The sequence below is a fragment of the Notechis scutatus genome, chromosome 2 (genome assembly GCF_049901735.1).
Source record: "Notechis scutatus isolate UNSWTSFEM ecotype Mainland chromosome 2, rNotScu1.2, whole genome shotgun sequence".
NCBI lineage: Eukaryota > Metazoa > Chordata > Lepidosauria > Squamata > Elapidae > Notechis > Notechis scutatus.
The window spans coordinates 91,159,218-91,172,531 of NC_142010.1; the positions used below are offsets into that span (position 1 = coordinate 91,159,218).

The 13,314-nt window shown below is 40.8% G+C and overlaps 1 protein-coding gene across 8 annotated transcripts in view; it reads left to right on the plus strand.

The window, feature by feature from the left end:
- ABLIM3 (actin binding LIM protein family member 3) overlaps positions 1–13,314 on the plus strand; it is a 172,859-nt gene that overhangs the window by 99,162 nt on the left and 60,383 nt on the right. For all 8 annotated transcript variants that reach the window (XM_087955460.1, XM_087955453.1, XM_087955455.1 and 5 more), the window contains exon 3: positions 5,583–5,766. In XM_087955460.1, the coding sequence (XP_087811586.1) occupies positions 5,583–5,766 (184 nt within the window). The remainder of the gene's footprint in view (positions 1–5,582; positions 5,767–13,314) is intronic.

A 13,314-nucleotide genomic window follows, 5' to 3' on the forward strand; every position in this document is an offset into this window, starting at 1 on the left:
GCTTCAAAAGAGACTTAGAACCACCAGGAGAGAACTTGGCAGCCTTCTTTATTTGCTTCCAAAGCCAAAGGAAATCCTTATTCCCTAATGGGAAATAAAGAAAAGGATGCTTGGTGGAATGATGAAGTGATAGAGGTGAAGAAAAAAAAAGAATGAATGAAGATTGCTGCAAAAAGTAAGAGAGAGGTGTTGAATAATGGGTATGGAGAGAAAATATAGTTGCAATCAGAGAAGAAGGAGAAGATAACGATTGAAAGAGGCAAAGAAAATGCAAATTGGTTTTTTTTAAAATATTATTTAATCCCACCTTTATTATTTTTACAAATAACTCCAGGCAGTGAACAGATCCAATACACCTTCTTCCTCCTATTTTTCCTACAACAGCAATCCTGTGTAGTGGTTGGGCTGAGAGAGAATGACTAATCACTAGCCCAAAGTCACCCAGCTGGCTTTCATTCCTAAGGCAGGACTAGAACTCACACTCTCCTGGTTTCCAGCCTCATGCCTTAACCACTAGATCAATTTGACTCTTTGATGAAATTTTAACATTATTTTGGAATTATTTATGAGGGTAAACAAAGAGCATTGAGCAGGATAAGTGGTATCAAAAACAAAAATGCTTTAAATGATTTGGGATGAAAATGAAAGAATACCAGAAGTATTATAGAGATACGTATGAGAAAAGTAGTTGCATATTAAAAAAAATGGGTCCGAAAGAAATGCTATTAAATATTAATGCCTGAGGGGAAAAAAACAATGAAAAGAAAAGCGTAAATCAGAGGTGGTATTCAGCAGGTTCTGAACAGTTCTGGAGAACTGGTAGTGGAAATTTTAAATAGACTGGAGAACCAGCAAATACCACCTCTAGCTGGAGATTTTACAGTATCCTTTCCCTGCCACGCTCACCAAGCCACGTCCACAGAACCGGTAGTAAAAAATATTGAATCCCACCACTGGCGTAAATGCTGTGAAAATATTGAAAAATGGTATAGCTAATTGGAGAAATCTAAGATACCAATAATATGGTATCAATTCCACCTCTGAGATGCATGGGTTGTAATGGCAATTGGGACCTGGATTGCCATTGCTAAGCAATGCAGCCATAGAGCACAATGTCATTAGAGGTGGTATTCAGCAGGTTCTGACCAGATCTGGAGAACCAGAAGAGGAAATTTTGAGTAGTTCAGAGAACCGGCAAATACCACCTCTGACTGGAAATTTTACAGTATCCTTCCTCTGCCACGCCCACCAAGCCACGCCCACAGAACCGGTAGTAAAAAAAAAATGAATCCCATCACTGAATGTCACGTGACCATATCATTTGGCAATGGCAGTCTCGGCTGCTGCTGTAAAACTTCAAGATGCACATGTCACGAAATGAGTCCCAGGTGAGGAGCCTGAGAGGGCCGCAGGGGTTGGGTAAGGCCAGTGCAGTCTAGATACAATTCAGAGGCTGGGGAAAGGGGCTGGGAAGACCGGTGCAGGCTGTTTGCAAGTCAGGAGAGGCCTGGAAAAAGTTTGAGAGGGTCAATGGGGGTGAGGTGATAGTGCTACAGGCAGAAGAAAAAGCAAGAGTGACTTACTGGAGCGACTTGTGCTTCCCATTGAATTTGCCTGGGATAAGCCAGCACTGTCTGCAAGCTTATAATTTGCAAGACGAGAATCTGAGCATTTGGATTGTAATCACATGACCATGGAGCTGCTACAATAGCCAGAGCTTCTAGATTCGGTCATACATCCATTTCTTTCAACCGTAACTGTAATGGTCACTGAATGAGTGGACATAAGCCAAGGACTAGGTGTACGAATGTTATGGAACGGCTGCACACAACATGCGTATCTGTGTGTACTATATTTGTGCCTGACAATAGAAGGGATGCCATTATTGTTCTCTGACACAAAGGGAGCAGTAATAAAAATGAACTACAGGGAAATTAGTTTGTTTAGCACACCTGGAAGTTGTTTATCAGAATTCTAGTCAAAAGAGCTCAAAAGGGAAATAGCAAAGTTTGGGATGTGTTGTGTGGATTTATGCCAGACAGTAGGTGTTAGACTGTTATTTTTTGTTCCTTAGCAGAAGAAGTGCATGAATGTGGGAATGTACGAATATTGATTTACAGAACATGTCTGATAATGTGAGATGAATGAAATGTGAAAAATGAAAGTATCTGCATGTAAGTAAGAATGTACTTCGGTCAGGTTTGTCATATGGAAATCAGTATTAGGTATGTCAGGAGAAAACATAAAAACAAATAGAATGCAATGGCGATTATGTAGCAAAACACAAGAAGAGTAACCTTAAGAATTAGTTCGGGATTGTATACCAACCAAGTATATGGAGATGTTTTGGTCAATGAGGATCAGATTGCATGTTGCATATATCAAAGATGACTGAATGGATTGAGAGGAATGGGGAGATTGTGAAAGTTGCAGTTGGATGAAGCTAATCAGATCATTGAAAGGAGAGAGATGAAAAATGCAAAGAATTAAAGGCAAGGTAAGAAGCAGCATGTAGGTGTGGGATGAAAATGAATGACCTCTGTTTTTTAAAATTAAATTCAGCATTTGTCATGTTCCTGTTATTGCTTTACCTTGGTCCCATTTGTCTTTTTCCCAGGAAGCCATGCTTGAAAAATAATGTAGTCTTCCCCCTCCCACTCCAAAATTGTTCAGGAACTTATCCCAGTTTGGGTTTTCCAGATCTAATGGGAGTAAACTTCCCAAATGTATGCTCGCTGGCAATTGGACGTACTGGAGACTACTGAACGACAGCGGTAAATTGAGGCAAGCTTGTCTGTAAAATGGCAAAGCACTTCAAAAACTACTTCTCAGACTATCTGTCTTCCAGTGGGTCATGGCACATGAGTGTAGTAATTGAGCCATTTCTTCACTGCATTGCCAGTTTGTTTCTCTCTCTTGCCCCACTGGGGAATTATAAGTCAAGGTCTCTCAAAAGACAAGAAGCCCACTCAATGTATTTCTCACCAGTTGCCATTAAAGATCCAATACACCAGTAGCTCCTCTGCTAGCATACTCAGCCTCTCAACCTGTCTGCTTGTAGTCAATCAAAAAGGGCATTTCTTGTTGCCATCATGCACCAAGTCTCATAAACAATTCCCCAGGCCAGGCTTTCTCTCAGCAGAAATTTCCCTTCCCATCAACTCCACTATCCTTGCCTTATTTTCATTGCACGGTGCTAACAACACAATGGTGGCATCTTAGAGGACCGCGAGAAGTATCTTGCCCTCCTAGAGTTTATAGGGGGAAGGAATTGGGGATGAGAACAGAGGTGGTATTCATCAGGTTCTGACAAGTTCTGAAGAACCGGTAGCGGAAATTTTGAGTAGTTTGGAGAACCGGCAAATACCACCTCTGACTTGAGATTTTACAGTGTCCTTCCCCTGCCACACCCACCAAGCCACAACCACAGAACCCGTAGTAAAAAAAAATTGAATCCCACCACTGGATGAGAAGATACTGCTTGGCTGGGTAGGGTGGCAGAAGGAAAGGAGGAAGGAAAGAAGGAAGGAAGGAAAGAAGGAGGAAGGAAGTTGACTCTCCCTATTCAAGAAATTGATTTGCTCAGGTGACTTGGAGTCTTGTTACTGCAGAGAGACTGAAAACTGGTTCAGGCACTTGTATCTACTAGTGACCTGTGCATCAGAGAACACTGATGCACTTTTAACACACCAGATGGACCATCCACAAACAGAGTTCATCAGTATACTCAGATCACACTGCCCAGTGCCAGTCATCCAGAGTGGGCAGCGAGGCTACCAAAGAAGCCTTGTACCTCCGTAATTATTCTGGGTGGCTTCCTGCCCAACTTGTTTTCTAAAGATTGTTTTGCACTGTCTCCTACACATAAGCACTCATTAGACACACCCTCACTTTAGGAAAGCATTGCATAATGTGATCACACACACACACTGTGGCCCTTGACAACCGCAGCAAATATGTACATGAAAAAGTCAATAAACCAAAACAGAGAGCAGAAAAATGTAATTTGGATAGCAAAGATGGAACTGACAGACCAGGAGGCAGAAACTGGCTGAAGGCATGCTGGAGCAGAAAAGCTTTCAAGCTTGATCAGGGAGATTGTCATCAGAGAGAAGCCAAAGGATTTCCTGAGGCAGGGCCTGCCAAAGTCGAGCCACAGAAAGACCCTCTCGCATACCAGCACTAGTCAAGCCTCAGGTGTCAGCGATGGGGATAAAAAACAGGTGGCTGCTTCAGATAATCCCCCTTCAGGCAGCTTTATCTAATATTTAGATACCAGAGAGCGTGAATAGGCTGAGTTGAAAGGAGGTGATTCTGCAGACACATTTAAGCCATTTCGATTTGCAAAATGAATGACCAAGTACATTGAGTTGAGATTAGAAATGACCTGGAAGCCAGGGGTCATAGATATAAGAATGAAGTCAGCTTTGGACTGGCTAATGGGAATTCCTAAGCACAGCTGGTCCTCCTATATTTGGTCTTCTTAAGAAGTGATGTTTTGGGTGCTCCAACACTGGAGATTTTAAAGAAGAGATTGGACAACCTTTCATCTGAAATGGTACAGGGTCTCCTGCTTTAGCTGGGGGTCAGATTAAAAGACCTTCGAGGTGTTTTCCGTTAGTATGTTTTGTGTAAGAAACACAACTTTTATATTTAGGAAAAAGCAATGGGGTTGTTGCCAATAAAATTACTGTAACAAAATGTGGAGCCATTCTCCATGGCTATGCAGGCGGGCAGGGTTTAACACCTAAATGTCCAAAAGGTGCTTTTTTCAAGAGGCAACTGGACTTACTTGTTTTTTCTTTTGAAGATGTTTTGCTTCTCATCCAAGAAGCTTCTTCAGCTCTAACAGGATAGTGGGGAATGGAAGGATTTATATTCCTTGCAGACAGTTGATAATTTGCATCCTTTTAGAGCAGGGGGTGTCAAACTTCCAGCCCACAGGCCGGATAGGTCACGTCCTGGCCACACTCATGTCCAGTTTAGCAAAGGGGAAAAAAAGTCATGATACGTCAGATGATGCCGCCATGACATGCAAGTTTGACACCCCTGTTTTAGAGGGTAGTTAAAGCACTTGAGGATTTATATGTGTCCTCAGGATCACCTGAGTAGTGCTCCTGGTTCCTGCAATTTTTTTTCCCTTTGGAAATCCATTCCTACTCCCACACCATTCAAAGAGTGTTCATCCCAAATTGTATAGCTAAAAGTCCCTCTAAAATGATGCAAATGACCAGCTGTCTGCAAGGAATATAATTCCTTCCATTCCCATCCTTCTGTCAGAGCTGAAGAAGCTTCTTGGATGAGAAGCGAAACGTCTTCAAAAAAAGAAAACAAGAAAGTCCAGTTGCCTCCTGAAAAAACACCTTTGGGACAACCATGATCTGGATGATTGAGAATCTCTACAGTCTCTTAATTGTCTCCCCTTTGATTGACAAACAAGGCTTTTGGCATGATCCGGACACCCCATTCTTATGATGGTACTTTAAGAAGCGTCTGTTTGTTTGTTTTTAAGAGAAAGGTGCCTATTTGAAGAGATGAAAGGACTGACTTTTCTATCTCTGCATGTACTTTCCCCTCTGTAGTGTGTGGCTGTGACCTAGCTCAGTCTGGCTTCTTCTTTAAAAATGGGGAATACATCTGCACTCACGACTACCAGCAGCTCTATGGCACCCGCTGTGACAGCTGCCAAGACTTCATCACTGGAGAGGTTATCTCAGCCTTGGGCCGGACGTACCATCCCAAGTGCTTTGTGTGCAGCATGTGCAGGTGAGTCTACTATATCTAAAAGCAATGTGTCAACCTCTCAGGAGTGACAATGGTGAGCAGAATCCCCCTTAGGGAAAGTTGCAGCGCTCGTGCAAAACCATAGATTGCATTATAGCTTGGTTGCAATCAGTAGGGAGGTGATCCTAGCTTCCCCCGTTGACTTTGCTGGTCGGAAAGTCGCAAAAGATGACCACGTGACCCTGGGACACAGCAACGGTCATAACTATGAAACAGTTGCCAAGCATCCGAATTTTGATGACTTGATCTTGGGGATGCCGCAAAAGTTGTGAAAAACAGTTGTAATTCATATTTTTCAGTGCCATTGTAACTCTGAACCATCACTGTTGTAAGTCAAGGACTACTTGTACATTTTATCAGACGGGGGAGGGAGTGGAATTGTCAAAACTGAGTTTTGTAGTTTGGGAAAAGCAGAATCTAGATTGGAATATCCTATCAGCTGATGCCAAGGTTTGACCTCAATCCAGCAGTTGCAGAAGAAGCTTGGCCTTAACCCTTAGAATTTGCTCCTTAGTTGGCAGATCTTCTCCTGAAATTAGGTGGCTGACTAAATGCATATCTTTCTAGCCTTATGTGCTCCTCAACATCAACAGGTGTTTTGTTTCCTTTTCTTCTGCCTTCTTTCTCCAAATAATTTATCCCGCAATAAAAATCTTGCCTTTTCAGCAACTGGTCAAATAACTGGTGTTACCAGCATGGCCATGAAGGATCTCAAAGAAGAAGAAAACAAGTGCAAAAATTCAATCCTGAGCTATATGTATTCTCAGTTACTGCAAGAATTACAGGTAGTCCTCAACATAGAACCCTTCGGGTAGTGACAGCTTGAAGTTACAACGGCACTGAAAAATGGGATTTATGACCGTTTTTCACACTTATGACCATTGCAGCACCCCCATGGCCATGTGATCAACATTCGGACACTTGGCAAATGGCATATATTTATGACAATTGCCATGTCCTGGGGTGTGATCAGCTTTTTTTGACCTAAGTCCATGGGGAAACCAGATTCACTTAACAATTGCAGTAATTAACAACTTAACAACTGTGGCAAAAAGAGAGTTGCAAATTGGTGCAAAGTTCACCGAACTGTCTCGCTTAGCAACATACATTTTGGGTTCCATTTGTGGTCGTAAGTCAAGGACTATCTTTACTTGCTTCTGGCCACCTGTATTTTCTGAAACTTGATCTCAGCAGCTTCTGAGTGAAAGAGAGAGGGGTCCTGGGCGTTATCTCAAAAAATGCTTTCCAAATTATGTGATGCTGTCCTAGGCACCTCGGTAAGAGCCATGGTGGTGCAGTGGTTGGAATGTAGTATTGCACGGTAATTCTGCCCACTGCCAAAAGTTCAATCCTGACCAGCATGAGGTTGACTCAGCCTTCCATCCTTTCTATGGTCAGTAAAATGAGGAGGACCCAGATTGTTGGGGGCAATGTGCTGACTTTGTAAATCGCTTAGAGAGGACTGTAAAGCATTATGGAGCGGTATATAAGTCTAAGTGCTATTGCTATTCTTTGTATGATATCTTTCCATGTGTTAGGTTTGAACTGCCATGTTTCTTCACCAACAATGATACTGGAGAAGACACCACTGAAAGATGAAGCAGCAGCTATACATGAAAGAAATTCTGGGCAGAGGCCTCTATAGAATGCATAGATTGTTCAGAAGGGAAACTAATGGCAGGGAAATTCCATTTAGCCTTATTTTTTTCCCAAATTTGATCCAGGGTCAGCAACAAAGACTCAAAGACGGTGTTTGAATATTGTTTTTAACTGGTTTGATACTTAAATATTGAACTAGAAATGCAACTAATAATTAAAAAGCAAAACAAAATAAATAATGATGGCAAAAGTGAGGGAATATGATGAAAAGCTTCCACCATCCTGTTTTTCTCTCCTAGTCTAATTAAATTGCCTCCCTGGGAAAAAAAAAATGTTGCTTTGCTTTTTTCAATCCCCATTGCAAGTTAAATCTTCAGTGTAACAAAGGTTTTAGAAAGCATAAAGACATGAAAAACTTATAATGGCCCTTATCATCAATGGTATCACCGATACAGTTCCATAGGTTCTTATAGCAGTTGCCTGATTGCAGCTGTCTTTACTGGCAGTGGGGGGAAGTTGCTAGGGAAGGGAGCACCAAATTGCAAACTGAGTGCTGGGGGTGGGGGGGGAAGACAGATTTTTACACAGGCTGCTGGGAAGAAGTCTGCACCTTCCCAACAAAAGCCGTGGTGTAGATTTGTCATTTCTCTAAAGGAAGAGAATCACCAATAAAATGCATGTTCACAATCTGTAGACAATAACTTCACACAGAGAGAACAAGACAGATATAACTGGGCGGGAACTGGTTCCATAAGTTATGATTAGGGGGGCATTAATGAGATGAAGAAAGTGTGAAGCAAACGTAGGGCTAATTCTGATTGCAGTGGCGATCTAATGATTAATTGGAGTTTCAATTGGATGTCCCTGCAAGAGGAAGAGTGATTAGCCCTCTCCCGAGGGAGTGGTGAAAATGTTGTGACCTATGAATGATTCTAGGTCTCAGAAATCCTCTGGTAAGACAGGTCTATTACTGTGTCTTTTTTAATGTTTGGCTTGCATTAGAGAAACATTAGAATTAAGAAAGAGTGTCAGTGAATGACAGGAAAAGGTAGCCTTAAATTAACCCCAGAAGCTTTACGTGTCTACACCTACAAACTGCTGCCATTACCCGTGTCGTATTTTGTCAGAAACACTAAGCTGAAGTTTCTTTGTTGTGGAATCTGTACCACCCTTTCTGTAGCAACCAAGGCTGTTTTCCACTTAGCCTAAATGGCATTATGAGTCCAGCATCAATCACTAACCTTCAAGGTAGGGTGATACCAGCGTGGGAAGTAAGCAAGTTATTATTGATGCTATCCATACCATTTGTTTCTTTCAAGCATTACCGGGAAATAGATGGTAAACTAATCCCCTAAACTAATAGCAACAAACTGCAATAGAATGTAAGTACAGGCTAAGAGGAATGCTGAGCAAGGTAGAGGTACATTTACAAGTTGAGTAAGGTGGATATGATGCTCAGATTAGATTTCCCAGAGGATTGAGCAGAGGTGAGCAGTTTGGCAAGTCTGATGTCGATCACTTATATACGTATATATCCATTGATCCATTGAGATATATACTCCACTGATCACCTGTTGCATTGGGTTAAAGGGCAAGAATTGGTACTTAATGCTCAGGTTGTAGTTTATCCCTTTCTATTCAAGTTCCTTTTTAAAAAAAAACTTTATGGAAGGGGGATTATTGTTTCCACCAGTAGAAACCGATCACCTATTTGATTCCCATGCTTTAAAACTAATAAAGTCTTAGCCTTGTTCTTTTGTAGGGGAAATTCATACATTGAAATAAATCCATTCTTCTCAGCTTTGGCGTTCAAGGTGTTTTATATACATCCTTACATCTGGTATAGGGGGGTCCCCAATTGCTTCAGCTCATTGATCCCTTCATGAAATTTCAGATTGTCCATCATCTCCCAACCATTTATTATATAAAAATAAATAAATACTACTTTAACTAATACCGTGTTTCTCATATAATAAGGCCGGGTCTTTTTTTTTTTTTTAAGCCCCGAAAAAATGGCTAGGCCGTCTTTTCGGGGGTGACTTAATTCCCCCTTGCATCTTCGGGCGGGCGGCGACGGATTGGATGTTGACCTCGGCGTTGGTGGGGCACTTCATATCGGGGTCAGCACAGGCAGCACCATATCCGGGTGTGCAACAAAAGTACTTCCTAACGGCAAGCCCCCCCACCATTCCCCCCATTTCACATGTTTTAATATAGGCCTTAATTTGGGGGGGAGGGGCTTAATTTCATTTCATGCCTATAAAACATGCTGGGACTTCCTATTGGGGGAGGCCATATTGTTGGAGAAACAGGGTAGTAGCACAAATTGTAGCAGCAACTGTAACCACCCTTTAAAATTTAAAATTTAAATAGTCCCTTCAACCCCTGGGGAAACCCTGATCTAAAGGAAATATAAAACCCTTCTCTTCATTCTAATGAAATGTCCTTTGCAGCTAGCTACTGTATATACCCTCCATTCTGGGTTAATTTCTCTAATTATCCATCTCTAAGGAGGGGAGTAATTAGTGTGCATTTCTCAACTCAAACTTAAGTTCATCTTTTTCTGCCACTATAATGAAGTTACAGTAGTTGCTCTTCCTTCCTAGAGTAGATTTCAATATTAACTGCATTCATTTATGCTCATAAAGAAGATAGTTATCCTCTTACTAGTGTTTTAAAGTGAAGTATAGTTAAAGTATCCTAATCAGTATTAATTGTTCTGAGCCAATGTGTTTAAGAATAATCTTATATTCTAGGATTTCTCTTGCTTTTTCGTAGGGTTCACATAGATTTTGTAGTATTTTCCTTGTTTAATCATATGGAGGGAGACAGTAGAATACTATTGAAGTGGTATTTCTTAACTATAATAAGGCAAACTTCTGTATTTACATTCTGCAGGAAATAAGTTGATTGTTTAACCATGCACCTTTAATTCTCTGTTTCCTGGCAGATATGGACACCTGTGCCTATGTGCACATGTCTTATATTCCAGCCCATTTCATCTCATGTATCTCCTTTTGGTATACATGCACGACTGGAATGCATGTTGCTAGTTCTTGTAATATCTGTTTATCTGGGTGAAAAGGAAACTTTGTATTTTCAAGAATGCCACACAAAAAGGTATATAGGTCTATGTCACATTCTTCAACTGTCCAGGAGAGATTTGCCAGTTCTTTGACTATGATATTTGAGGTCAGGAACAGTCAGTTCTGCAGGTTTCCCAACTATCATCATGTCTGCAATAAAGTCAGTCTTCTATCACAACTTCTTTTTTAAAGACAAGATAGGGATGTGAAGAAAGCACTGAAACCATCAAGGTGTTGAAGGAAAACACCTTGTTAAGAGCCATGGTGGCCCAGTGGTTAGAATGCAGTACTGCAGGCTACTTCTGCTGACTGCTGGCTGCCTGCAATTTGGCAGTTTAAACCCCACCAGGCTCCAGGTTGACTCAGCCTTCCATCCTTCCGAGGTGAGTAAAATGAGGACACAGATTGTTGGGGGCAATATGCTGTAAAACTGCTTAGAGAGGGCTGGAAAGCACTATAAAAAGGTATAAGTGCTATTGCTAAAACAGAGCAATCTCACAGCAAAATAAGAGGAAAGATGGAAAAGAGACCAGCAGGTACTGAAATTGCAGAACTGCCTGCTCTCAGGTAAATCTGTCTGTCCTTATGTTAAACACTGTCATCTTATTGGGTTTATAAAGTATCCTTTTTCAGTGGCTGCTCCTATAGTCTGGAATGATCTCTGTCTGATATACTAGTGGCTTGCTTTTAGAGAAGCAATGAAGTCCTGACTTGGAGTCCCCTTTTGTTTTGTTTTTAATTGTTTCATTTGGCTTGCTGTTTTATACACTAGTTTATTTATTTTTAACAATTTGGGATTGTTTTCTGCTAAAATTTTATTCCTGCTGTATATTTCTCAAAATCAAGTTGTTGAGTAATCTTACAAATATCTGAAACAATCAACCAAACAAATATTTGCATTGCATGAGATTTCAAATAAATTTCCCGGACATGAAGGAAACTGCAGTTTGGGCACACTCCATTAAAAAAACCGACAGTGCTTACAGAGGGTTTTTCCCCACTACTTGGTAGAATGAACGGGGAGGGGGGGGGGGAATCTACGTGACTATGAAATTTGCTACCTGTGATATGTAAAATTATACCTGTGATACATATCACACTACCCTTATCCTTGATGCTCATCCTTATCCTTGATGCTTTCTGTTCTATTTCTCTTCCCAGTACTTGCCTGTTGCTTGGTTTCCCTCCAAGTTAATGAGTGACAAAGCCTAACAATTTACATTCCTTTGAAGCTGTTTTTGAACAGTGTCACAATAAGGGAAATAATACTGTACAGCTATGCGTGATTTTGGCCTGTCTTACTACAAGGACAAGATGAGGACACTGTCATAGGAGTAAGGCAAAAAATAAAAATAAACATAATGACAGGACATATTTGTACCTTAGCTAGCTATAAGTGAAAAAGCCCAAAACTACAGTGACTAGATGCCTTTGGATCAAGACCTTTATCAGGTTAAAAACATGAACATAAGCATATTAATTGTAAGCACTGAGTTTCTCTTAATTACACTCATCCACAGGATTTCATGCCAAGTCATTGTCTTCTAGATTAGAATCTACTAATCATTCTAGCCTAATAGGCTCACTTTTAATGGTCCAATATTCTCATATCCTTAATCGCCTAAGAAAATAGTGCAGCACCTCGTTTCTAAATAACGTCAAGTGAAAGGCAATTCAGGGAAGTTATCTTGGATGATAATTTTATACAAGAGGAAACCTTGGCTGAATTCATTCAGTTTAAACCAAGGAACAGACCTTCAGGGTTCATCTGACTCCCCAGACTTTTAGCAGCTTTTGTGACTATCTGTCACAGGTATCTTTCTGGTTCACACTTGTGTATGAGGCTTAAAAGGCCTGAGGGTCCAGGATGAGTAATCCCAAAAGGTGGTGTTGAAGGTCAGTTCAAGTAATACCTTTATTGCAGCCACCACCCTGGTTTAGTTTCCAAGTCTAATTGAAAGAGCTGGTTCTGATCCTTAAAAACCTCTGTGGCTTAAGTTTGGGTTAACTCAAGAAGTGGGACCAGTGCCATTGCTTTATGGTTGGTATTAGAGATGCTTCTGCTTAACTTACTATGGAGGACAATTAGACTAGTGACTAAAACAAAACAGGATTTCTTCCATAGTGTTCTTGTGCATCTGGAATCAGTTGTCACCTGACATTTATCACATAATTTAGCAGGATTTGCAAGAGTATTAAATGTGTACATAATTTTTCTTCTGAGTTGATTTTATCTTTCCTGACTTTTAGCTGAAGACATTTCATTCATTTGTTTCTTTGCTGTCAACTACTATATCACTGTTTGTATTTTGCAGGCTGCAATATTTGTTCTGGTGCTTATTTTATTTTTGTTCTAATATTGTGTTGGATTTTTAAGTCCATGCTTGAGAGAGTGTCCACAAAGCAAGTGTAAGCAAGAAGGTTTTTCCCCCCAATAAATCCCAAAGCCCATGGAGCAATAAAGACAGATTAGCAATAATATTTTGAACTCAGCATATCAACCTTCTGCATGTGCACATTCAGATATACTCTGTGGCCTGCCACAAAACTCCTTCTTCCTTCCTCCTCTACATGCTGAGATCTTATAGGTCGATCCATCAGCTTAATTAGAAAAAGTTTGTATACAGGAAGCAGCATCTTCATGCTATGCCTACTCCATCTAAACTATCTCCTGGCTCTCCAGACAGGTAATTAGAAAATATATGTAGGTTAGACTTGGAAATCAAAAAGGCTATCTAGCAACAAGCAACAATTGTTTGACTAGCAGTGGAAAGATTATATGCCAAGAAGAGGCTGACAAGGTGAGATCTTCCCAAATATCCTTCATCCAGCAGCAAATTTGCAG